Raw genomic sequence first — 27,957 nt, forward strand, 5'->3', positions numbered from 1 at the left:
TTAGAGTAATCTGTTATCAGAGGTGACTGTGTCCAAATTATGAAATTTCAGAAATGTACATATACAAATCACGCAGTTAGCTAACAATGTATTAATTTAAACAAACTGGTATTCTCACATATAGACTTTTGACTAATTTGGTCCACTTTGCAGCTTATTCTGAGCAAGATCTGCTCTTTTAGACAGGAAAAGATCATCTGACCGACATGTAAAGTGACTAATCACAGTTTGTTTTATATGCACTCACAAGGCGAAAATAAATGATTTCGGTTGCACTTTATTTTATTTTACAGTATGTGAACTTATGTGTACTTACAGTGTGCTTACCTAAGAAAATACTTGGTAATATAAGGTTTTGGGGTAGGTTCAGAGTTAGTTATTACCCAGTTACTGCAATTACTATAATAAGTACATAGTATACACAGGGAACAGGACTGTGAAATAAAGTGCTACCATGATTTCAATAATAATAGACCAGTGTGAAAAACTAAAACTGGCATGTCAATCACAGAAAAAAAAAAATAGTGTGTAGATATTGTAAATGAAACATAACTGAGAGCTCTGAAAGTGCAACTTCTGAACAACAAAAATTTCCCTGACTTTGTTACTTTACAAATTTGTTCCATAACAAGTGTACTTCTTTTATAATCTTGCTTGTCTTTTAACAACACTCTATGTTCCTGGCAGAGGAATATTATATCGATTGCCAAAGCCTTCCTCAAGAGAACACGCACCACCCGCGTAGCACCGTGATGTGGGAGGCTCACGCTGCCCCGGATCTGTCTCATGTAGTTTAGCAGAGGACTGTAGACAAATAAATGCAATACAGACCACTGCAAATACCCAGGGAAGTAAACAGAAGACAGCGTTAATCTAATTGTATTAGGAGCTGCAGTGTCGGTTTAAAGCTTCCAGTGCAATCTATTTGATTCCATCACTGAGAACCAGCCCTGAAGAGAAGCCCCTCCGCTGTCTTGTTTGTTAAGGCTGTTTTATTAGAGAGCTTTTCCATTTACTGTCCCAGGTGAAGCACTGAGTGCATCTTTATTGCTATTTAATCATGTCCACTGATAATCTGAGGGAGTATTTTTCATTTCAAAGGAGACAGAGAATAAAACGTTCTCTCTTTAAAACTGTACACAACAGAGAGATTATGGGCACCTGGGGTGTGTGCGCCACGTTCGTTCCCGCAGGCAAGAAAATCACAGATGAGATCTCTTTAATAGCTCAGAAGTTTCTGACAGACAGCAGTGAGATTACTTGAGAGCAATGGAGACGCTTCTCAGATGTTTCTCCTGAGGAAAAAAAAAACTAGAAATCTCCTATTAAAAAATGCTGGCAGGGAAAGAGTTAAAGTACAGGTAAAGGTATATTTTAAGTATAAAAAATTAATAGCTAAATAGGAACATACTAGTTTACTTAAAGTGCAAAAATAATATATAAATAGTACTATAAATATGATGTTAAGTTCACTTAAAGAAAACTTAGTATACTTGCAGTGTAAAACTACTAAACTAGAAGTTTACTGAGAGAATACTTCAAAGTGTACTTTCATGAACTAAAAATGTTAAAAAAAAGTATAAACTATCAGTATATAAGTTCACTATTATAATTGCAGTACAAACGACAAACATTGATGTAAACTAATTGTGTATTCAAAGTTTACTACTGTTACATACCTAAAAGTATACTTTTATACACTAAAAAGTAATCCAATTTAGTCCCAAATACTATTGAAAAAGTACACTTACAAGTATTCTACTATTACATTGATATTAGTATACTTAGTATACTTAAAAATATACTTGAACTTTACTTAAGTATACTTAATAAAAAATGATTATCGTCTCACTTGACATTCTGTACTAATGCATCACATGTAAATATGCTCACTGACAATTACAAATCTGCTGTAACTTATAGATATCCGATGGTTTAGTTTCAAGGACTTCCTGCTGATTTTAAAGGTTGGCGTATTTCCACACTGAGATCATTAATAAGCTGCAAATGTTTGATAAAAAAATGCCATAAAGCTATACTCATAAGCGTGAACAGATAGCCGTCTTTGGTTTATCAAAGGACAAGTGAACTACAGTAGAAGATTCATGAGTGTTGACGTGGACGCAGCTCAATATTTGCATTTTGGAATATTTTATTGGTTAACACTCAATCACTTTCACAACAATGACAGTTCAAGAACAGAAGAGTCAATGAGGAGCAACTTACAAACAACACGCGCCCACCGCCGCACAATTAAACCAGCGGAGAACATTCTGCCTTTCTCTGAGTCTTAATTTCATTTCTTCATCTGTACTTGCATCTGCTCTTGTGTAAAGTGCTTAATTTTCTTCTGACGAACATGAAATTGAATAGAAGACACTCAAAATTCAGTCAACATCATTTTGTTTGCACAGAGAGAGTGATTTTCCATGAGCAAACTTTTCTCCATTTGTTTGTAAACCAAACCATCTTTCTCCTCAAATACATGCTGCAAAATTATAGCCTACAATTCTTTCTATATAGAAACTAACTAGTTACCATGCTGAAACTAAATCTATTGTCTGATATCATACCACAAGAAACTATACATAATTGTATTGCACAAGATCTAAAAAAAACTTTCTAAAACCTATATGCATGTAAAGTTTAATTTAAAGGTATAGTTCACTCAAAAATGAAAATTCTGTCATCATTTACTCACCCTCATGTTGTTTCAAACCTGTTCAAATTTATTTGTTCTGCTGTACACAATGGAAGATATTTGGAAGAATGTTTGTAACCAAGCAGATCTCGCCCCCCATTGACTACCATAGTAGGAAAAAAAAATACTATGGTACTCAATGGGGGGCGAGATCTGCTTGGTTACAAACATTCTTCCAAATATCTTCCTTTGTGTACAGAAGTACAAAGAAATAAATACATGTTTGGAATGAGTAAATGATGACAAAATGTTAATTTCTGAGTGAACTATCCCTTTAATTATTTCAACAACTGGCCAAAACACCTACAAATATGAGCAAACAGCACAACTCAAACCCTTTTCTTTTATTGTATATATACCCTAAGTTATATGTGACATTTAAAAATGTATTAATGTTAAAAAATAAATACAAAATATCAAATTAAATGTCTGTATCTACTCCAATTCTCCAGTTTTTTTATAACTAAATTAACTTTTCTGAGCCATTTTTGCTCAACAGTTCTTTTTAGTGGACATAAGAAGTCAATATGAAAAACTTCTTTTTGAGAAATGCTTGAAAACTGTGCATTTGCTATTGTTCTTTCAAATTCTTATTTATGTATAGCTTATATAATTTAATTTTCCCAGTAATGCTTTTAGAATTCTATAGTGTTTTATTAGGCTATAACTTAAGTTAACTGGGTATGATTGACCTTATTGCATCATGTGTCAGCTGTGAATCTTCTGGTCCTCATCATTCGGCTCATAAAGGGTTAACTGCTGCGGTAAACCGCTGCGCGCTCCCGTGCAAGCGTCCCATTGGCTGCGCGGCGGCGGCGCGCGCCGTTAATCAGCTGCACGAGCGGCTGAGTTCATCTTCTCGCACGCGCTATAGGGATGGCATTGCCACACACAGCAGGGCAACACAACACAACACATCAGGAGCATGCACACAGCAAACATCCCATCAGCTTTAGACATTGATCCTGGCAGCAGCACTGACAGCACCTGACCTCTGCAGCATCAGCACCAGAAGAAGAAGCTGATCACTCCTCTTTGAAACTGAAAGCAGTAGCACATCATCATCACAACAGTAGGAGGCGAGCAGATCACATCATGCACTGGACTTTCCTCGCGTACATACTTAGATCTGTTTCCTAAACCACACTGGGAATGGACAGCTATCTCTGATCTTAATCAGTAGAGCTTTTTAAGGACAGATAAAAAGTTTTCATTTATACGCACACATTCCTTTACACTAGAAGGAAAGTGTTGCACGTGCGTTTTCATTTCTGTTATGGCTATTTAAAGCCTGTAGCTGTACATTTAAATACTAAAACTAAAAGGCATATAAGTTGAAATAATATCAGGATACTTTGATTTAAGACTTTAGGAGTTAGCGTGTCACTTTATGGTAAGTTTCCTAAACTGACAACGGACCCTGATTATTTGTCAAACTGGTTATGGCTCACAAACAGTCATAAAGACAGTCAGAACATTGGAGGAGATGGTTAAATCATGAGATTTTAAGGAAGTTCACCTTTAAAACGTATGCTTGGAGCGCTTAAAACTTTTACGCGTAAAGGCGCACGGGACGCGCAAAGAGGCGGCAGTCTACGAGCACCATCATCATCATCACCAACCCTGTAAAAGCAGCGGTTCTCTTCTCTGAAAGCAGAAAACAAGACGTAGAATGGCTGATGAGCTTGTTTCCATCACTAATGGGATTGTGCTGCTGTGATTTGTCGGACCGGAGGGAAGGTTGATCCACACACACTCGGTTAGTGCAGCATCGCGGTGCGCGCTCGGGGATGATCAGGATCTTCCCGGATTTCAGTGTTCAGGTGACGGCGGCGGCGGCTGCAGGTGCGGGAGCCGGTGGAGGGATGCCGGCTGCGTCCAGAGTCCCGGGAGCTACCAACGGGAATCCGCAAAACGTCCAAGGCTTGACGTCTTACCAACAAAGGTATGCTGGCTAAACGCAAAACATGTCTTTTTCTTCTTCTTTTTCTTCACATTTAGGTGACATTCATACTGTTCATGTCATATTTGTTGCGTCCATTCACTGTTTATATAAAAAGCAATACCGGATTTCCCTGGAGGTTGCTAAAGGTATAAACTTAGATTCCTAACATCTCAATTTCACTGAGATTCAGGTTTTGCTTCATTTATTAGACACAAAACACACAATATAAAGACTGTAAAGTTTTACTATGTGTAAAATTCCAAAACAGACAAACACAGAGATGTAAAGAAACATCATATTATGATTTTCATACACATTTATCATGCAAATAAACATATTTTCTATCATATTAAATATTCAAGGTAACTTTGATCATTACAAAAGTAGCATTGTGAACTATTTCAATGCACAAAAAAACTCACTTCAGAACAAATTATTTCAAATGATTCATTTACAGTGATACATCCATAATTCTTATATCCATCTGAGCACGATAGCTTTAAATAGATTACAAAAGAGCTCCAATATATTTTCACTAATATATCAGTTGCAAAACTTTACTCACCAAAGCCAAGAAAACACCACTAAACCACATAGCGTGCGGTTTTGATTTATACAAATATAAATTATGTCAGTTTGAACAGGCTTAATATGGTTTTTGCAATTTTTTGCACATAAAAATATCTAATAATTTTCATAATCCACTAAAGCCAGGTTGTAGACTGTCGTTAATGGATGTGAATGTTCTTATTGTTAGTATATCAGCAGAATCAACTGATCATGTGCACACATGCTTACATACACTGCCATGTTCAATTAAACAGTCTATTTAGAGCACAACACAATGAACAGGACATTAAATGGGGAGGCTGTCAGCTCATGACCTTGACAGGTCACAGGTTCTTATGCACATCAAGAAACAGGCCTTTATTTATGTCAAGACGGATTAACTTAGAAAAATAAAATCATATATTGAATGTGCATTAGTGCAAGAACAGGCTACTTTAACCATGAACATTTGCATCTGACGCAGGTATCTGTAGACCTAACATGGACATGGCGTAGGATATATCTCTTTAATATCTTTAATTAAAAATAAACGAATAAATAGTTTTATTTGTTCACTCTTTTCACTATCTGTTTCAAAATTATTTAGTCTCAGATTCATTTAAACCTCAACTTGGCATTTGAGTTGATTTTGACAGCTGTCAATCATATCATTCCACATGTTTATACAAAATATGAATGAAAACATCAGCATGAAAGGGTTTCATGAAGCGATATAGACGATGATTCCACAAATCTTTTCGTTGATGCATCTGAAACAACCTGTATATTCCCAATAAACTCAAACTATTTCCAACTACAACTGAGTGGCGTTGTTGCGCCGGCAGGAGAGGGAGATGAGAGGGAGAGAGAAGCAGGAAAAAGCTGGAAAATGCGGACAAACATACAGGGAAGAAGCGGCTGTGTTCGAGGGGCACATCGTGATGTAAATGCCCGTCTCGTGCACTGAATCCTGCTCTCGTTTACCCCGCGAGGACAGCCGCCGGATCGCACGAGCGTCCCCGGGTTTCCTCTCACTTTATTGGCATGCCTTTGGATCTCAGCGTCGGCTGGTCTCGCTCCCGTCTGAACGCGTCTTAACGCACGGAGACACGGGCACGAGCGCTCCGGTACCACCGATGGCGTTGCTTAAATGCTCCCGGTTCCGCTGTCAGCTGCTCGTCGCGTGAAATCTGGAGGAAAAAAGTGTAATTAATAATTGCAGGAAGATGGCGCCCACCAAGCCCAGCATTCAGCAAGACCCTTCCAGAAGAGAACGGTAAACGCTCGGTTTGTTGTGTGTCTGTGGAAACGCGTGCGCTGACGGGCATTTTGGACTGAGATGGGAAACTTTGCCCTTTCCGCAGGAGTGTGTGTGTGAGGGGTTGGGTAACAGGTATACACGCTGACAGAAGCAGCGAGTGTGTGTGTGTCTTTTCGCCGTGTGTGTGTTTGAGTGAGTAAGTGAGTGTGTGTGTGTTGGTGGACAGAGGACATGACCGTTGAATGTGTTCAGCGTGTGTCGCGCTGCTGGCAGGTTTCGCGGGAAATTTGTGAACATTCGAACGCGACCATGTTGCAGCGTTGTATCCGCTCTGTTTGTTTTCTCGGCATTAGGCCAATCTGAGTAAAACACACTGTGTACTGCTGTGAAATAGTGTGCATCAGGCTGCTGTTTGAGGAAGTTTCGATGTAGATGGATGTGGATTTGAGTCCTCTATTAGATCAGAAACTCTTGATGGGGATTGAAATATGAGCACTGAATCTGCACTTTGAAAATGACAGTCTAAGTTAATCACAATACTAGTTAAGAGTATGTTAAATGATGTTAGAATTGAGGAGCTGAAATGCTTTTCATTGGATTGGTGTTTTACACTTACACTTACATGACAGGTGCATGATTGCTATCATACTTAGTTTGATGTATAGATTTGACATTGTGATAGCCTGTATGAATATATAGCAGGGTGCATGTTAAAGACTGATGTTTTATTGCTTTGTTTACTGAGTAGTTGAGATGTCTTTGTGTCTTTAACGCTTAATGACAGGCGGTGCAGTAAATTCATTTGTCAGATCTATAGGTCTGAAATTGTGACTATTTTGATAAAGCGCATGTTTGAGGAAGTAATGCATGATATCAGAAATGCTTTATAATGAAAGAAATATGCCACTAAAACCCATCTGTAGTTATTAAATAGCTGTCATAATTTACAGATCTGAAATTGTGATATAATACTATTGTGTACATGATTAAATGTTGTTACTTATTTGCAATTTTGTTGCTTATATGACAGGTGGTGCACTAAATTCTGCAATTATGAAATTACTTGATCTATAGATATGAAATTGTGGCTATTTTGATACGTGCATAAAGCATCAAGTGGCGGTTTGAGGAATGTATTCAATCAGAAACTAGATGAATCGAGTGTGCATATTTATGTCATCATCTGCAGTATTGAAAATAATGTAAGAATCGGTCGCTCTACAAATCTGAAATTTTAATTTGACTACATTTTATATAGACTAGTCAGGTGGGTGTTTAAAGGCTGTTGTTTTATTGCGATTTTCTCTGAGTATTGCATATGCATCAGTCTTATACTATTAGATGACAGGTGTTGCACTAAATAAATCTGCAGTTATGAAATTGCTTTCATGATAAGCTGCTCTCAGGATCTTTTTCTTTATTATCAAATTTCTTTTGTGATTAGATGACAAGTAGCTGTCAGATTTTGTATTGTTATGCTATAGAATATCGCTAGTTCTTACTCATATGAGCAATAGGTATTTTAGGTATATTTTCGCTTTTTAGCTCTTAGGAGTATTAAATTAGGCATCACTGATCCACGCCGTACTGCGTGTGACTGCGTGCAGCGTACAGCTTGTTTAACTAACGTTAAATTGTATGCAATAATTCACCTGCACTGTGTGTACAAAATATCAGCCGTAGAGCCAGTGACATTTTACAATGTAAACACGGCCCACTTCATATACTGTAGTGTGCAACTCCACAAGATTGTGTGCCTGACCGGACTACGAATGGTTATCATTAGCAAGCTTGACAAAACTCTCATCGAGCTCGATTATTTTATAATTCCCACTCGGAACGCGCAGATTACACTAATGCACCTACGTCTAAATAGGCCACGACATTAGAATTATATTCCACCCCCTGCCAGTCATAACAGCAGGAGATGTTTATGCTAAGTCAGTCTGCAGTAATCTTTCTGGCGGGAGCGTATTTGTGTGCCATTCCGAGCATATCACAGAGATAGGAATCTTGAAGATGGAATTAATTTTGAGGGAGGTGAAACTTCATAGCCAGTGCATGAGTGCTTCCTTTATCACCTGTTTCCGACCGGCATTCTGAAGGGCTAAATTGCACTCTGTGAGTCGTTATGTGGCTCCACTTGAGAGTTGAACCGAATAACAGTGGGGCTGAAATTCTCAGGGAAGGTTTGGGAGTTTATTTTTTAATGCAATGCTGTTTACTAGCGCCGGTTTTATGCTGTAGTAAGTGTTTGGAAGGGAGGGATTGTGCTCTTGGGCGAAGCAACTCCGAAGGAGTTGGACGAGAATTCAGAGAGAGAGAGAGAGAGAGATTGGTTGGCGTGAATTTATACACAACACTAAACACAAAGTTGGCTTTGTGTTGAAGAAAGCAATGCCTCCCTCCCTCACTGTGAGCAAACAAAAGTGCTAAATTGTTCCATTTCCTCTCCTACGGTGCAGCAGTGGATCCATAGATTGAGACCGGAGCTGTGGCACTGTGAAATGCTTGGGGTTTATTTGGTGTTGTATTATAAAGTATGGTTTCTCTAATGGGTTTTGTATCAACAGGTCCATTAACAAGATGCATATTGCTTCCATTTTATGTTAAACATGTGAATGAATGTATAAGGGAAAGTGTATATCTTTAGTTTTTTCGCTTTTGATTATTTAAAATGGTAATTTCTAAATTATTCTGAGCTCATAAAAGGTGCATGCATAATGATTAAGAGAACATTAGCAAAATGCTGTTTAAAATTGGAGTGTACCATGTCGCATCGCAGAACATGTCAACTTCTTGAAAGTATTTCATGTCAGCTAAGCATGTAAATGATTTTTCTCTTTGAAAAATCAGCTTGTTTGTTATTGAAATCACATTCCGACATGTAGCTGTTCATTATAATAATCCTTTGATGTGAAATTACGAATAGCAGCATCTCACTAAACACTAAGGAATGTCATTGCGCTGTTTGTGATTATTTTTTTATTTCAAAATCACCAAGTGTGAGATTATGTTTATGGACGAAACAAAACGGTGATATTCTCCGAATGCTGGAGAGGCAGACAGCCCAAGCTGAGCTATACCATCACACAAAAGGATGCACCAATTCCATCCGTTGATTCGCCAGCATCGAACACGGCATGGAATGGAGGCAAATAAGCAATTCTGATGTGTATTTATCACAATTAAGAGGGATTTCCAGCCCCCATCTGTGGCTGGTGCTCGGCGTGTTGTGCGGTGATTACCGCGGCTCTCGCCAGCCGACACTCGTCTCTGTTATTGTGAAGGTCAGAGCAGAGACACAGACATAAAGAAGATGCATCCCACAAAGGTAATCGTGCAGTCTCTCGATGCATTACTGCACGGCTCATGGCGTGAGAGCCTTTGTGATGTATACATCTCTACATCTGAGCTGAGGTTTTTGCATGTGCCCATATCCTTTATGGATCTATCAATGAATCGGTTGATGGATCTGTCATGTTGCGCTGAAACACTAAATGCCCTTTTTTTTTTTGCCTTTGTTTATATGTATGTATGTATGTTTCTGTTTAAGATTATCATTTATTTTGATTGTTTAATCAAATTATTCTGTAAATATGGTTCTTTATTATTATTTGCAAAAGCCTGCTCTTTTGAAAGTCTGCTTTAGAAATTTTAATAGAGGAGACGAGGTTACACTTTTTACTACAGTACATTTTTGTCCAGGAAAATTAATCTTGTGTGTCAATGTGCCCCAAAAGCTGCACTCTATGGGGTAAGTTGTTACATTTGAACCTGCAATTAAATGACCAATTACAGGCTTTTCAGCAAAATTCAAACAGTAAATAATTATGACAACTTGCCATGACTTTATGTATGTCAGTTGTTTTCTTAAAGGGTTAGTTCACCCAAAAATGAAAATTGTCATTAATTACTCACCTTCATGTCGTTCCACACCCGTAAGACTTTCGTTCATCTTCAGAACACAAATGAAGATCTTTTTGATGAAATCTGAGAGCTTTCTCCATTGACAGCCTACGCAACTACCACTTTCAAGCCCCAGAAAGGCAGTAAAGTGACGTGAGAAAAAACCATTTAACCACTTTATTTACAAAATATTAATCTTAAACGCACGTTCACGTAACAGTGTTCACTTTCATGTCAACACAACACGCATGCATTGTGATGCTCTTGTGAACACGTGCATTCCTGTTGTGTTGACGCGCGAGTCTGCTCTTAATTCTACTCAACACACATGCGTCATGGTGCTCTAGTGAACGCGCAAGTCTGCTCTCGTTTGAAAGCAGACGTCTATCAGCCTGATTTTAAACACTCCCACGTGTGTCTGTGTAAGCGCTTGGTGAAGAGCATCAAAGATGTCTGTTTACAACATGTTTTTGAAGCGTTGATCATTTTAACCAATCACAGACATATCTGTTGAGTGCGTGAACACAATGGCCAATCAGAGGTGTTTAAGAATCTGCTCAACTGTGCTGGTATCATCACATTTTTAAAAATTTCAGTACAGACTTGGTACCAAAGACGATACTTTTAACAACACTACGCATTCAATACAACATGCATGCATCATGGTGCTCTAATGAATGTACGTTGGAGATTAATATTTTGTAAATAAAGTGGTAAATTATGGTTTCTTTTTGTGCGAACAAAGCATTTGCCTTGCCTTATAAAATTGAGGTTAAACCACTGGAGTCACATGGATTACTTTAATGATGTCTTTACTATCTTTATGGGGCTTGAAAGTGGTAGTTGCATGGGCTGTCAATGGAGGGACAGAAAGCTCTCAGATTTCATTAAAGAAGATGAAGATGAACAAAAGTCTTACGGGTTTGAAATGACATGAGGGTGAGTAATTAATGACAGAATTTACATTTTTTTTTCGGGAACTAACCCTTTAACAGTAAAAATATGATTATATTGGATATTTTAGTGTGGAGGACAGAAATTCACTAAATTATTCCAATTTAAGACCATTTAAAACTGTTTTAAACCAGCATACAGAATCACTATAACTGGATGTATAGTTGTTACAACTAGCCCTGGTTACTCTTTGCTGATTGCTGACTTCTCTACATATTCATAGAGATAATATCGAAGGCCTTTATATATCAAAGGACTGTAGGCAGTACATACGCCCTTTTTATGCCAGAGAGAAGAGATCAGAGATGATCATGCTCTAGGCGGTGAAACTGTTGCTACTGAATGTCACAGGTTTTGTTATGGTTTGCGGCTGCGGTAAAACCCTTGCTAACCTTCTACGCATTTAATGTCCACAGTGGTTTTAAGACCTTCATTTAGTATCTGGCTCTAAAGACAGATGTTCTGCCCGCTGACTCCCATCTGCTTCTTTGGTTTGGCAGTGCCGCGATCATCTAATGCTAGCAGCAAGTGTTGCCCTTTACTCGCCCCCTCTAGTGTTCCAGCAGCACTTCTAAACCCGAACAAACTCTACAGCGCTTCCAGAATACATGTGTAATCCTCCTATATGTGCATTGGCAAAGAAAATGGATTTAAGTACATTGTGTACTTGGATTTGGGTTTGGCTTTGCACATATTTGCTCACATTGAAATCATTTTGATTTGAAGATGTTGCCACTTTTCTCTACATTGAAAACTTGTGGTACATTTGGATTGCTTTCCATCGGCTGTGGAGGTGAAGACGACATCTCCCATGATTCCACTCTCGTTAACAAAGGCATAGCTTGATGACGTTGTAATTGTTTTGAATAAGTGACCTCTGGCGGTGAAACTTACACACTGCACCTTTTAAAGGGTTAGTTCACCCAAAAATGAAAATTCTGTCATTAATTACACACCCTCATCTCATTCCACACCCATAAGATCTTCGTTCATCTTCAGAACACAAATTAAGATATTTTTGATAAAACCCGATGGGTCAGTGAGGCCTGCATTGCCAGCAAGATAATTAACACTTTCAGGTGCCCAGAAAGCTACTAAAGACGTATTTAAAACAGTTCATGTGAGTACAATGGTTCAACCTTAATTTTATGAAGCGATGAGAACACTTTTGTGCGCCAAAAAAAACCAAACAATTTTATTCAACAATATCTAGTGATGGGCGATTTCAAAACACTGCTTCGAAGCTTTACAAATCTTTTGTTTCGAATCAGTGGTTCGAAGCGTGTATTAAACTGCCAAAGTCACGCCCCCCAGTGGTGAACCATTGAAGTTTTGAAACACTTATGACATAACAAAGCCTCGTTTACTGAAATCACGTGACTTTGGCAGTTCCGAACCACTGATTTGAAACAAAAGATTCGTAAAGCTTCGAAGCTTCATGAAGCAGTGTTTTGAAATCGCCCAGCATTAGATATTGTTGAATAAAGTCGTTATTTAGTTTTTTTGCCACACAAAAAGTATTTTTGTCGCTTTATAATATTAAGGTTGAACCACTGTAGTCACATGAACTGTTTTAAATATGTCTTTAGTAGCTTTCTGGGCATCTGAATGTGTTAATTATCTTGCTGTCAATGCAGGCCTCACTGAGCCAATGGATTTTATCAAAAATATCTTAATTTGTGTTCCAAAGATGAACGAAGGTCTTACGGGTGTGGAACCACATGAGGGTGAGTAATTAATGACAGAATTTTAATTTTTGGGTGAACTAAACCTTTAAGATGTCACAAACATTAGCATTGTGATTTTCTTTGAAGCTGCTTTGAAACAATGTGTACAGTATTGTGAAAAGTGCTGTACAAATAAAACTGACTTGGCTAAAATATGATGGTTCCTCATTACCTGTGGAAATAATAGAAAATTATAATTATTTCCAGCTGAATATTCTGTAATACATCACATTACAGAAGTTAAATGTCTTTTTAATGCTATTTAATAGTAGTAATAACATTGTTTCTCATTTTTTCCTCTCATCCAGCAGTGATTTGATCATCCGCACCTGCACGGTCCTCGTAAGTGATCCAGAGTTTTACGTGCAAAATTACAATTGATTATTCCAGTTAGGCAGAAGAACTGCTAGAAAACAGCCCGCATAACTCAGCACGGACCGCCCCCGAACCTCACCGTTATACCCGCTGTACACCCCAGATAAATAAATTTTGTGGCGCATATGCTCGATAGCCCACCTGTCACTTTAATAAGTGAATGTCATAGCTGTGATTTGGCTGTAAATGGAGGTAAGCCCCCATCACCTCGTCTCACAAAGGAGCTACAGCACGCCGAGGTATTTTCTCTATAGCATTCCTTACGCATGTCGTCACCTAAAGAAGCCCCCTTTGCGGGGATTTACTGACTGCTTTTGTGCCGCCGTTTTCCCAGGCTTATCACTGGGTACACTCATCTAAAGCAGCACCGCAGGACGCTGTGTCAGCCACTTCTGTGTCTCCTGCCACTTCCTGTGCATTGACGTACCAAAGGCCAACTTTTTGAATTGATAATATATCTGTCCGTGTGCCGTGTAATGGAGTAACAGTAGGTCTTTCTTCAGGGAAAGGCTAAAATTAGCTCACAGTCCTGACAAATGAAGCCCTTTCCAGCAGCAGACTGTGGGAAAAGGTCATATTGCTTATTGATACTGTACAGCACAATAGCCATCAGCTAAAGTAAACACACACTAACTCTCAGTGCTTTCGTGACTTTAAAGAAGTCTTAAAAGTAATTTGGGAGTATTTTTGAGTGGCATATGAGATATTTGTATTATAGTATTTTAGAGGGTAACGCAATGATCAGACGGATAATTCAGAGTCTAATTTCTGATAGGATGAGCTGCAGTTGAAAGCGTTGTTAAATGCAATAAATACAAGTTTGTGACTATGCATACTGTGGTTTATTTGCTTGACAACTGTAAACAGCTTAGACTAATGTGGAATATTACTTTGTGGAAAAATACTTCTAATTTTTAATAAAAAAGTAATTTTTATTTAATGTAAAGAAGTTCAAAAGGTAGATCTATCTATCGTTATGTCATTCTATCTATCGTTCTAACGTTCTGTCGTTCTGTTCATCATTCTGTCGTTCTATCTATCGTTCTGTCTATCAATCTCCATCGTTCTGTCGTTCTATCTATCGTTCTGTCTATCAATCTCCATCGTTCTGTCGTTCTATCTATCGTTCTATCTATGGTTCTGTCATTCTATCTATCGTTCTAACGTTCTGTCGTTCTATTCATCATTCTGTCGTTTTATCTATCATTCTGTCTATCAATCTATCTATCGTTCTGTCATTCTATCTATAGTTCTGTCATTCTATCTATTGTTCTGTCTATCATTCTGTCGTTCTAAATATCGTTCCAACGTCTGTCATTCTATTATCGTTCTGTCATTCTATCTGTCGTTCTGACGTTCTGTCGTTCTATTCATCATTCTGTCCTGTCTATTTTTCTGTCGTTCTATGGTTCTGTCTATGGTTCTGTCATTGTATCTATCGTTCTGTCGTTCTATCTATCGTTCTAACATTCTTTCGTTCTATTCATCATTGTCGTTTTATCTATTGTTCTGTCTATCAATCTATCGTTCTGTCATTCTGTATCGTTCTATCTATAGGTCTGTCATTCTATCTATCGTTCTGTCAATCGTTCTGTCGTTCTAACATTCTTTCGTTCTATTCATCATTCTGTCGTTTTATCTATCGTTCTTTCTATCAATCAATCTATCTATCGTTCTGTCATTCTGTCTGTCAATATATCTATCATTCTGTCATTCTATATCATTCTATCTATAGTTCTGTCATTCTATCTGTCGTTCTGTCTGTCGTTCTGTCGTTCTAAATATCGTTCCAACGTCTGTCATATTATTATCGTTCTGTCATTCTGTCTAGTGTTCTTTCTATCAATCTGTCTATCGTTCTGACATTCTGTCGATCTATTCATCATTCTGTCCTGTCTATCGTTCTGTCATTCTATGGTTCTGTCTATGGTTCTGTCATTGTATCTATCGTTCTGTCGTTCTATCTATCGTTCTAACGTTCTTTCGTTCTATTCATCATTCTGTCCTGTCTATCGTTCTGTCGTTCTATGGTTCTGTCTATTGTTCTGTCATTGTATCTATCGTTCTGTCATTCTATTTAGTTTTCTGTTGTTCTATCTATTGTTCTAGCGTTCTTTCGTTCTTTTCATCGTTTTGTTGTTCTGTCTATCATCCTGTTGTGCTATCTATCATTCGGTCGTTCTGTCTATTGTTCTGTCGTTCTATCTTTCGTTCCATCTAACATTCTGTCGTTCTATTCATTGTTCTGTCATTTTCTGTCATTCTATCTTACGTTCTGTCGTTCTATTAATCATTCTGTTGTTCTTTTGATCGTTTTGTATTTATCTATCGTTCTGTCATTCTATGGTTCTATCATTCTTTCGTGCTATCTATCTACTGTAGTACTCTAACTCTCAGTGCTTTTGTGACTTTAAAAAAGTCTTAAAATTAATTGTAAAATATTTTGTATTGACACACATTTACCGGTATTTTAGAGGGCAGCAAACTATCAGATGGATAGTTCAGAGTCTAATTTCTGATTGGATGAGCTGCATTTGAAAACGTTGTGAAATGCATGTTTGTAACTGTACATACTACATTATAGTCGCTTTATAACTGAACACATTTATCGTTCTGTCTACCTTTCTATCACCCGTCTATCTATCTACACTGTATGGCATTAGTTTAGAATTAACTCTCAATTAACATGAATCACTTGAAAACCCTGAGTATTTTGCGTCTGTTTTATTTAAGCAGCTGTATACCTATAAACAAGCATTTTCATTGCCTCTTAATGATTTACAAACTAAGCTCAGGGGTTCACATTTGAAAGATTGGTTTTGGCAAGAGCGATAGAAATTCAATTTTGCTCATGAACAAGCGAGCTGTGTTTACGACATAACTGCGTATGCCGACATCTCGAGAGCTCTCCTCCGCCTTTCAGACAGTACTCAGAGAGCAGAAACGTATAGGATAGCTTTCGATGGAACAGAATAACAACTTTCCAGAAAGTGTACTTGAGATAGTTGAGGTTTTGTGAGGTCACATCCATTTTTTTCCCCTCTCTTCCCCATGTTATTTCATGGCTGCGCGGCTCTCTTCTTTCTAATTCTTTTCATCTCATTGTAGCCCTCTGTGTTTGAAAGTCTAGGTCAATAAGGATGGGCACATTGCGAATTTCATGATCTGTGTAGTGGAACAAATTGAAAGCAAAGCCTATATCAATCACGTTGAAGGCAGGGTTAATTGTTCCTGCTTCACAAGAGCTGTGGACAGATAAAGGCGTAATGAAACACTTATGCCTCTGATGTGGGCACTCCTCAGGATGAAATGATAGAAAACAAAACGAATGTTTACTCATATAGTAATTACTTTGGTGCAAAAGTCAAAGAATGAGGAGGCAAGAAACGCACTTTGATGTGCCTGTCCTTGAAAGGGCTTGATTTATTCCACCTGCATTCTGTGCCCTTCAACTTTCGTTATGTTATGGTTTTGCTGTTGGTAATCTCCAGTTCTTACCGGAGAGTCTGGATTTGAGCACAACTGCACAAAAAAGCAGATGCATGCTGCATTGTGATGCAGACTTAAGTAAAAGATCTTTGCTTGCTTGGATCAGGGATTGCTGTCTTGGAATTGTTTACTTGCATATTTATTGTATAAACCCAGAATGAAATGGTAAACTGCAGAAATTTGTAATAAAACAAATCACACACACAAACGTGTACATGCATACTTATGCGCGCTTGGGGATGGGTCCTGCATGCATACAGCTCGCGCACAGACACGCGTGCATGTATATTATATATATACGTTCTCAGTATTTAGTTAATTGAACTCTAAAGTCCATGACAGCTATCACAACACAGTGGGTAATTCTGAAAATTAATGAGAATGATAATTCTTAAAAGACTGTTCCAGACTTTGCCCAAACTCATTAACTAAATCTCTCATTTAAATACATTCTAAAGACTTTTGGGAAAAAGAGAGAGGGAAGGAAAAGAAAAACATTATTGCTATGTAAGCATTAACCCGATTTGAAAATGCTGAGATGCAGAATTTTATGGAAGACTGGAAGTCTATCAGTCTGTATTCCCGGACTGGAATCCTGCGCTAAACGCTTCTATCTGCCATAACACCAGACGATAAAGCTGGTCACATGGTGAAGGAAAACAATCCACTGCCTCGGCCGGTTTATTTGTTTGGGGTATATATTTAGAGTTGTTGATCTTAGTTTATTGTAAATCCTCTGTGACCCTCACATGTAAGCGGATCTCTTCCTGTGGTGTTAAACCACAGTAGTTATATAAAGACCACAAAATTCAATTTTGTGATATTTATTCAGTTAAGCTATAAGTAACATGTTTCCCCCCCCCCCCGTTTGAGAACATGAGCACATTTCAGTGGGTAAAAGTATTATTTACAGTTTTATATTTTACAGAACAAAACACTTTATGAAGTCAGTTTATTTTTTATAAAGATTCCCTTTTATAAAGTGAGCTAAAAGTATTTGTAGTTTTACAAGTGTTTCCTGTGCTTGACTTGGAGAGATATGGCCTAGCCTAGCCTAGCATGTTATCCTGCCAGTGTTGATGATGTTGAAGTGTCGTTGTTGTTATCAGCAAAGCATTTTACAGCTTTATAGAGCTTCTGATCATTAAAGCTGATCTTTCTCTTTGTTATCGTCATCTTATGATGGTGCCAATTAGATGTTACATATTGGACTCATTCCCTCTCTCTCTCTCTCTCTCTCCACAGAAATTACTGAAATTACTCCACTTCCTCTGTCCTATGCTTGCTCTTTTACCTTTACTAAAATACTTTACCTCAGAGACAGAAGATGTCACAGTGTTTAAAAATGTGGATAATCGAAAGGTTGGAGTTTCGCGGTCAGGTCTGTGGAGGGGTGGGAATGAACGCGGCGAATTGGAGATCTGCTTAGGTCGTGATCTCAGTCCAGTTTCGATGTCTCCCTCGTTTCTGTGTTGCCACAGGGATCTGATAAATCTGCAGATTTTGGGGAAAAAAGTAAATTTATTGGATTTTTCAGATTTCAAATACTAGCATGTAGAAACATGCATTTGTTAAAAGTATAATTCACACAAAAAATTTAAATTGTCATGATTTACTCACCCACATGTTCGTCCAAACCTGTATGGAATTCTTTCTACTGTGGACCAGAACTTGTTAAGCAGAATGTAAAAAGTGTGTGTTGTTGTCCACAATAGTCCATACAACTTCTGCCCTATATTTTTAAGGGTTAGTTCACCCAAAAAAATAGAAATATTTCATTTGAGCTTCTGCAAGAACCAATGAGGTTCATTCTCATGTGTTACGCAGCACATTTGAGTTACCTCAAGAACCAGTGAGGTTCATTCTCATGTGTTACGCAGCACATTTGAATTTCCTCAAGAACCAGTGAGGTTCATTCTCATGTGTTACGCAGCACATTTGAATTTCCTCAAGAACCAGTGAGGTTCATTCTCATGTGTTACGCAGCACATTTGAGTTTCCTCAAGAACCAATGAGGTTTGTTCTCGCTCGTCAAGCATGCACGGTTGAGCTTCTGTTTATGTTTGCTGATCAATGTTTATATGTGAATAAAAGCCTAAATTAAATCTGTTCATCATATTAAGTGATCGTGTCTATTCAGAAAATTTGGACTTAACCGCACAATTTATAATTTTTTATGATCTTATGAAGTCAAAGTGGTAGTTGCATAGGCTGTCTATGGAGGGACAGAAATCCCTCAGATTATATTAAAAATATCTTTATTTGTGTTACGAAGATGAACGAAAGTCTTACGGGTTTGGAACAACATGAGGGTGAGTAAGGACAGAATTTTCATTTTTGGGTGAACTAACCCTTTAATGATGACACAATTTGTCTGTGTAAACTATTCTTTTAGTGCTTAATCTAAACTAATATATATAATCATTTGAAAATAAATTGTTGCCAAGTAAGGATTATAATATGTTATAATGCAAATTAATAATATAATATAATATAATAGTCTTATAGTGTCAGTGCTAATATTTTAAAGTTTTTAATTTACTTTTAATATTTTAAAATATCATATTTTAAAATTTTGGATAGAGTGGATAGAGTTCATTTGAAAAACCAGACACCTTGAGCCCCAAATAGCATAATGTGAAGATGATAGGCACTGCTGTATTGGCAGTTAAGATGGTGTAAATGTTGGGCTTGCTCACCCTGTGGTCAGACTAAGTCTTTGAGCGATTGAGTGAGAGAAAGTGAGAGAGGATGGAAAGTGTGCTTCAGGCCAGGACTGAGGGAGCCTCTGGCTCAGTGTGTGTGCTGAGCGTCTTCCTCTGAACTCTCTCTCCGCTGTCAGATGTGTGTCTCGCCCAGCAGTCTTGATTTACCCCTTCAGTGCCCACTCAAACCCGTCTGAGAAATCCCCACAGAGCGCTCTTAAAAACACACGGGCCTCTCTGAATCACCGCGGTGCCTCAAAAAAAGTAATAAACTCATATTAGCTGGCTGTCTTTGAGGAGCGGGTGTTGAACTTGTATGTGCAGGATGTTAGTTGTGTACAAGTGTTTATGCTTTTTTTTTTTTTTTTATTATTGCGACGACTCAGACTGCCTCCATATGTTTACAAGCCATTTTTAAAGCGGCCAGATCCTACACTTTTAGTGAAGTTCACTTATTAGTCAAGCATTCCTGCAACAAATGTATTTTTACATGACCGTATTCCATTATGTTTTGCTATTTATCTTAAAGACTAAATTATATATATATATGTGTGTGTGTGTGTGTGTGTGTGTGTGTGTATATATATATATATATATATATATATATATATATATATATATATATATATATATATATATATATATATATATATATATATATATATATACACACATACATATTATATATATATATAATATGTATGTGTGTATATAATATATATATATATATATATAAAATGTATGTGTATATGTATATAAAATGTTAATATATTTTTTTTAAATATATATATTTTAATAGATATTTTTTATGTTTAATTTTTTTCTTTAAAATTAAATTAAATTCCAAAATTAAATTAAATTATTATCTTAGAAAATGTAAATAGTTTGACTAATTTAGTCTGGCTGCCACAGTTTTTTTTTTTGCATCTGCTGTTTTTTTTTTTTTTAATATAATTTTGTAATTATTTATGTTTAATGTAATTTTCCTTGAATTCATTTATTTTACTGAACTGAAATAGTTTGAGAACTTTAGTCTGACTGCCGCAGTTTCTTGTTTTGCATCAGCTGAACTTCAAGAATAAGGCCCGCAGACATGCGGCAGAGCACAGATAGATGCGTCACGAGCAAATGGTGAAGGGTTAAAAGAAATCAGTGGGGGACGGAGCTGTGTGTCAATATTTGGACAGTTACTGTGTAGCGCAGCAGATGAACGCAGCATCTGCTGTGTGCGGGAGGGTTTCTGGATGAGTGTGAACGGAGAGAGGGGGGTGGGTTATTGTGAAGGCTGGCAAACAGTATGTGCCCAGACACATTCCACAGGAAGTCCTGCGATTCCGCTGGCATGCGTGCCCGGTATCCATCATAAATATTTTAGCAATATCATACCCCAACCATGCCCCAGTCATTTTGCCAAGCGAGGGGGAAACATTTAGCTTTCTCTGTCTCTCTCTCTCTGATGCCTTGTAAATAATTTTTCATGCTACAAATGTCAGTGTATTTATTTTTCTATGAGCTGCATCATTAGATATAACAAGAATAAACTTAAAAATCTCACTTCAGCAATGTATAATCTGATGCTTCACTTCAAAGCCAGACTGTTTACCATATCAAGGCGATGCTGTCAGAGAGTATTTCTCTATGCTTGTTTACTATGAAATTGGCAAAATTGTCAGGAATGGAAACAGAGAACATTTTTGTTAAGTTGTGATGCTCATTAAAATGGATCTTCTCTCTCCCCTATGGCCTTCTGCTCTTGCTAATGTTCTGCTGAGACCGTTTCCAGACACTTACAGCGTTTTGTATTCCTTTGTCTCGGTTTAACCCTTACGCGTGCATATATTGTCCTTCCCTCTGATGTGAATCTGTTAATGAGTTCTCTGACAAATACAGTAATGGCCTTTCACTTCCACATTTGGTGTACGGAAAGAGGCTGTCTGTTGGAATTACGTCCCACTCCGTTGAAGGAAAATGGCTCATATCCTCAAAGGTACAGAAGCGCCGACAACACTGCAAACGCTTTGCTCTGCGAGACGTCTTTGTGGGAATTCCTTATTAAGTCTTTAAACGGGATGTATCACAGAAAACAGGATATTCCTAGCTTATTTGAAATGGTTTGATGTATTATGCTGACATACTGTACTCCCTCCCTAGTGCAGCTGGGCCGTTTATTGATTCAAAGTATCTTTCACATAACTTCCGTCAGGGTTTCGACTCACATTGACCTCCACATAAAATTTTTTGAAATGGTTTGATTCCCAGGGAAAGCAAGAACTGATAAAATGTGTACCTTGAATGCAATATAATTTGCTTTGGATAAAAGTGTTTGCCAAATGCATAAATGTAATGTAAGTGTAATGAAAGGAAGTTAAAAACCAGGAGGTTTGCACAGAAAACAGTGAAAATACTGATCCTAAATTGCAAACACAGGAGATTGTATGTATTTGAGTTTAAAGCAGATAAGTCTCACTGATTGCTTTGCATAAAGAACAGTTATTTTTTTTACTGAAAATTTTGATGTATCTGGATATGCACAGGATGCAACCCAGGATCCTGGGAAAATGTCCCTGTTGCGATATTTCTGCAAAATTATATTATGTTCCTTCTTGCACGATTTGCAACACTAAATGTTCAGTGAGTGGCGCTAAAAGCACATTCAGTTTTATCCAAAACAGAGGAATGTGAATCTGGCAACATTTTATTACATTGGTTGTTGTGCGTATCGTGGCAGTTTGGAAATGAAATGTCCGGTGAGTGTCGCTAAAAGGTTAATCATATTTGGAAATAACGTACCATCTACACCAAACCCTGACCCTAAACCCAACCGATAGTGTTGGGTTTAGGGTCAAAATCAATGGGAGATAAAAACACATTTTCTGAAGGAACCATGCCATTTTAGCTGCTTCTACAAGAATTTGAGCTCTTTTATCGGGCCTTGTGTTTCACAGGACGTGTGCCTGAAAGTGCAACGCTGCACCAGGTGAGCTACTGAGCAAGTTTACTATGTCAGAAAAGCCACACATATGGGAGCTGGTTATGTGATGCAGACTTCAAAATGTATTCGTTTACAAATCGTGCCTTATGGTAAAACTGTTGAGGTCATAATATAGTATTGTGCAAGGAAATGTGCAAAAATAAGCCTTTATTAATCGTTAATCTGCCCCGGTGTAATTATAATTTGTGTGAAAAGGAATAGAAGTTATTTGTGTTTACTTTGACTGGAAACTGCATTGAATTGTTTGCATATATATATATATATATATATATAAACTATTTGGAGTTTCGCAGAAATGTATGTAGAGGCATGTTTTTCCAATTAGCCTATAGGTCACTTCTATATATATTTGCTTTTTGCACTGGAAAAAAATAGTTAAAATGGTTCAACATGGGGTTAGCGAGATGATGGTTGTGAAAAACTAAATTTACAGCTGTTGTTGGTGTAAGAAACCTTGTCTAAGTGAGCTTGAGGGAGAAAAATACAAAAGTACAAAAATGTAGAATTTATCTCCTTTGACATTCTCAGATGTTGCATTTCAGACGGTGTCTTTTTTTTTTTTTTTTTTTTTTAACTGGAAAAGCCAGCAGTGTTCCCACACACATGAATGCTCTTTGCAGGTATTGAGAAGCCCACAGCGGGTCCGAGACGTCTGTTCTCTGTAGGCCGCGGCTGAAGAGGCTTAGCTGCATTTTTGTTCTCCGGCTCTGGGCAGCGTCTGAACAGCTCACTTCCCTGTATCTTTCTCCAGCAGTCAGAGAGCACATAGAGACGCCACTAGTGATGAATGGGGCACCTTGTCAGTTAAAATGAAAATTCTTAGCCGGATGATAGCTTCATATTAATGCCTGTTTTATGGATTGGAGCAAGTTGTCTGAACAAGATGAATGTGGGTGATGAGAGGAGAGATACAAAATAAAACGGCTCCTCTACCTTCATCGGGACCTTTGGGTGTGGCTTGTCACACGGGACGAAGGCACGCGCTCTTTCCTGTCTGTATAGAGCATACTGTAACGGTTGGGTTCCGGAAGTAAAACTATGTTCTCCATAGATGTATTTTAAGCGGAAGCCTTTCAAGATAGGATGTACCTTAAGCTCAGAGGTTGTTAAATGATTGTGTTTGCGTCTATATAAGCCACAAGTGTGATTCAATGTTTAATAGCCACATTTCCAGGGAAGAACTACAGTATCCGATATCCAAAGAAAACACTGTTACCGTGGAAACGGAAATTTCTGCTAAAGAGCTCAGCAGTGACTGGCCAATCCCATAAAGAAATGTGATTTATACCTTATACTTCTTTATTATTGTTGTTGTTGTTGTACTTTGTTACTTTCTTTGTGTGTGTGTATATATATATATATATATATATATATATATATATATATATATTCACACACATACATACTCACAGACACCTGAAAAAAAAAAAAAAAGTGTATCACAATATTAAGCAGTGCAACTGATAATTAGAAATGTTTCTTGAGCAACAAATCAGCATATTAGAATGATCATATGACACTGAAGACTAGGCTAAAGACATTCATTTTATAAAACCATATTTTTTTTATAGTCTTTATAGTACAAGTAGTTGATTCCCTCATAAAACATTTGAAGTTTACAGTCTTGTATGTTTGTTTGTTGTTTTCATGTACTTTCAATTTGCTTTATATCAAAGTTTGTAATGTTGTGATTCATCTCGGTGCATATTTTGATTTGTGGCTTTGAACTCTTTATTGAAGATTTTGAATGAATGGGAAACCCACTTCCTGGAACCAAGACCACTCTAAATCAAGGCGGTCACAGTTGTACTGTACAGGCAGTGGACATTTCCTGACCGTCATTTAATACAGCATTGTGTGGCAGAGTGCAAGTACTTTTACATGTGGCCGTTTCATCAGCATCTATTGCCGTTAGAAGTCCATTTCCCTCCTTTTCTGGCATGTTCGCTCTCTTTTATGCACTGTTTCTGGGTGTTTCTCTCCATTTCTCTCATTTGGCTGTGGCTGAAAGCGTTAAGTGTTGTTCTCTCTGAGGTCTGTCCCCGACTGGCTCGCTCTCAAAGCTTTAGCGATCTGTTCAGACACATTCAATTCACACTAGCTCAGTGTGCTGTCAAAGCAATGATATTGATTCAGGAAAAAAAAAAAGAGAAAAATCTCTCTTTTTTTCCCTCCCTCTAATTTTAATGTTTACATCTCGTTTTAATCCTGTCTTTTTTTAAATGAAATCCATCCATCCATCCCTCCTTAATTACGTGGCCGTGACATGAAATAGACCTGCAGTGAGTAGACACATGAAAGAGGGGATGGAACGCAAGCTGAGGGCTTGGACACGACCACAGCGAGAGGTCTTTGAGAGAAAAAGAGACGACTTGAATGTAGAGAGGGAGGGCTGAGAGCAGAGGGCACGAGAAATAGAGACGGAGGATTTCAAGCCTTGGCTGGTTGCTAGTGGCCATGAGCTGATGTATTTCAGCATCACAGCACAGGAAGCTTTACATTCAGCTGAAGTGTTTGAGGTAAACATAGCTTATGCTTTGCTTGAGTCTGGTCTGGCCTTGTCTTTTAGGGTCAGAACATTCATGTTTTTTTTATTACAGTATGTATGAGTATAAATAATACTGAATCCCAATGTAATATTAGTTATATTACATATTTATGGCAGTATTTAAAGAATATATATTTGTACAGTACTGGTGTTATATTACCAGAGTAATTTTTTTTTTTTTTCTCCCCCAGTTCAGGTATGCTCTTTTTCTATATGAAGCGTTTTAAAAGTAGCATATTTAATAGTTTAAATGGTAGTTTATTAGTATTTTTTTATTTTTTACTTTCACATTATCAGTATGATATTGCTATGATTAGGCCGATATAACATGCCTGATTCAAGCAATGCTGTTTATCTATGGCAGGTTTCAAAAGTACTAAACAGTACAATTATCTTTTGTGCCTGCTGGAATTGAAAGTGTTTTGATGCTTTATTTAACTTTAAGCATGTGATTTTTACCCACTGTGAATGCCATTTTTTAATTTTGGGTATCAGTTGTTGGCCATAATTAAAAAAAATTATTGACTTTAATTATTACACACTACTTGTAGTATTGAGGTTATGAAATGGATTTGAAGTGAACTTTACTTGAACACATTTTCTGAGCTTTTATTACTTTACTCAAATAGAGAGAGAAGTTTCGGTGGACCAAAGGCCTGGAGATTTAGAGCAGTTCTCTGAGGGTTTGCTGCTCACTGCTCGTGTTAATGACGCGTGTGCATGACTGAAAAGTGACGCCAAAGACCTTGGGGTGGGTTTTCGGGCCTTTGTGGAGTCTAATTATTTTTTTCGGGAGCTGATTTTTAACCACACTACCACTTTATGATATACGGAGGACTGGCAGCCTAGAATTTGTTTTTCTGAAGACAGCAAATCTCCCCATGGAAATCTGTCAAATGACAACAACTTTCAGGGAATTATGGGATGTCTGTAGACTACTGAGCACAGAATCTCATGCTGAAACAAGTCTATAACAGCGCATGTATGAAAACCCACAAGTTTTCAGCAACTGATGATGTCACTTCCTCTTAACCTTCATAACTGCAGTCTCATTGTCATGGATAAATGCGCCACAGATCTTGTTTCCCACTTGAAACGCTTGCGATATCGTCTCCGTCTCGCCACTGTAATCTGTTCTACACATCAGCAACAGAATGAATTGATCCAATCATAGCAGTTCATCGGTGATGTCACACAATCGATCTCTGTTTTCACCCGCTGAGTCTCATCTCGGCTCGTCCTGTCTCTGGCCTACCTTTTCCGTCTGTCTGTCATCTACTTCATGCTCACTGCTTTATGTCGTCTGTCTTCCTCTAAATCCCTCTTTCTTCTTCAAACCACTCTGACCTCTCATCTTCCTGCAGCCGATCCATTTGTATTTATTATTTTAGCTTAGGACGGACGTCTCATTGAAATATGGTGTCTGCAGCAGGTCTTTCATGTTGCCCCAGCCCGTGTTTTATCTAAGTAATGTGCGTCTTGTCTTTCGCTTTCTCTGCTTTTCTTTCATGCTGCATTAGACTGAACAAGGACAGCCAATGAAAAAAACACACATCCAGTGTTCCTTCACGCTTACATTTCTCTTTTAACATGCACAAATTTAAGCATGATTTTAGAAGAAAATGCAACAAGAAGGAAAGTACTGATAGCTGATATTATAAATGTATACTGATTTGTTATCTTAAAAACAAATACTGACCAGATGCCATTTTATTAATAATCTTATCTTTTAGTTTGTGTGCATCAAGTTTTGAATTACATTAGAAAATAATCAAATCAGATGCTTGTACATTTGTAGAAGTATGCAATTTCACTCAGTGAATGGCATTTCTGTTTAAAAAAATATCTTTTCATAAATTTTATAATATTGGCCATTGTTGTAATTTTGGCTTTCAGTTGTCAGCCATAATTGTAAGAATTATCGACTATTGATCAAAATGTTTTTGGTGCTTTGCTAAATAAATGCCCACTTTCATTATATTAACATAATATCATATATTATATGATAAAATGTTAATATTATATTAATAATCATATGATATGTATATATATATATATATATATATATATATATATTATATATATATATATATATATATATTATTATATTTTTGGATAATCCATATCATTTTTATTTGGAATATATATATATATATATATATATTTTAGTACAACTAGATCTCTTTTATTGAATCCAAAAGGTTTTAATTATATTTTGCTTAATATAAAGGTATTTTAAAGTATTTGAAGTGTCAAAAGGTCATTTGGTTTTACTGTCCAAAGGCCAATACAGCCATTTAATTTGTGATTAAAATATCTTAAAATGTAATAAATGTATATATTTTTTACTCTGGCATGATTTTATAAAATCATATATTAACATAGTGCAAAATTGTATTAAAATTATGTGAAGAAATCGTTGCTTTGTAATGAGAAAGAATGCCCGGGGAAAAAAATGAATTAACCAATATAAGGGGTCCATTTTGAATCAAGTCATGCGGTCAGTATCATGTGACAGGATGTGACATCATTCAGACATCTGCAAAGGACCACATGGTCATGAAGCAAAGTAACTAACTCTCTCTTAACTATTCGAAAAATTTATGTTTTCACTTGCTCATACGCATATCCTGAAACATCCGGTAATTCGGTACAACCGCTATAAAACATGGAAAATGTTGTAATATTTTAAAAACTTGTACTAAATATGAAATGTTCAATTGTCCTTTTGTTTGCTAGCTAGCAAGCTAACTAGCTATCTAGCTAGCTAGATATCAGCCTGTTAGCATTGTTCGAAAATAC

The 27,957-nt window shown here is 37.2% G+C and overlaps 1 protein-coding gene and 1 long non-coding RNA gene across 5 annotated transcripts in view; one reads left to right on the plus strand and one right to left on the minus strand.

The window, feature by feature from the left end:
- The first annotated feature begins 3,582 nt into the window (after positions 1-3,582).
- Positions 3,583-27,957, plus strand: part of LOC127498800 (neuronal PAS domain-containing protein 3) — a 325,272-nt gene continuing 300,897 nt past the window's right edge. For 2 of the 4 annotated variants that reach the window (XM_051868546.1, XM_051868547.1), the window contains exon 1: positions 3,583-4,646. In XM_051868546.1, coding sequence (XP_051724506.1) covers positions 4,492-4,646 — 155 coding nt within the window. In that variant the 5' untranslated portion in view covers positions 3,583-4,491. Of the gene's footprint in view, positions 4,647-6,326; positions 6,472-27,957 lie in introns of those variants that run through there. The other 2 variants (XM_051868548.1, XM_051868549.1) reach the window with 2 other exon arrangements.
- Positions 4,873-18,738, minus strand: LOC127498801 (uncharacterized). The gene is made up of 3 exons (XR_007925980.1): positions 18,531-18,738; positions 18,224-18,404; positions 4,873-6,385 (listed from the first exon to the last, which is right to left on the minus strand). It is a non-coding gene; the product is annotated as an uncharacterized LOC127498801 (long non-coding RNA).

The sequence above is a fragment of the Ctenopharyngodon idella genome, chromosome 17 (assembly GCF_019924925.1).
Source record: "Ctenopharyngodon idella isolate HZGC_01 chromosome 17, HZGC01, whole genome shotgun sequence".
NCBI classification, from domain to species: domain Eukaryota; kingdom Metazoa; phylum Chordata; class Actinopteri; order Cypriniformes; family Xenocyprididae; genus Ctenopharyngodon; species Ctenopharyngodon idella.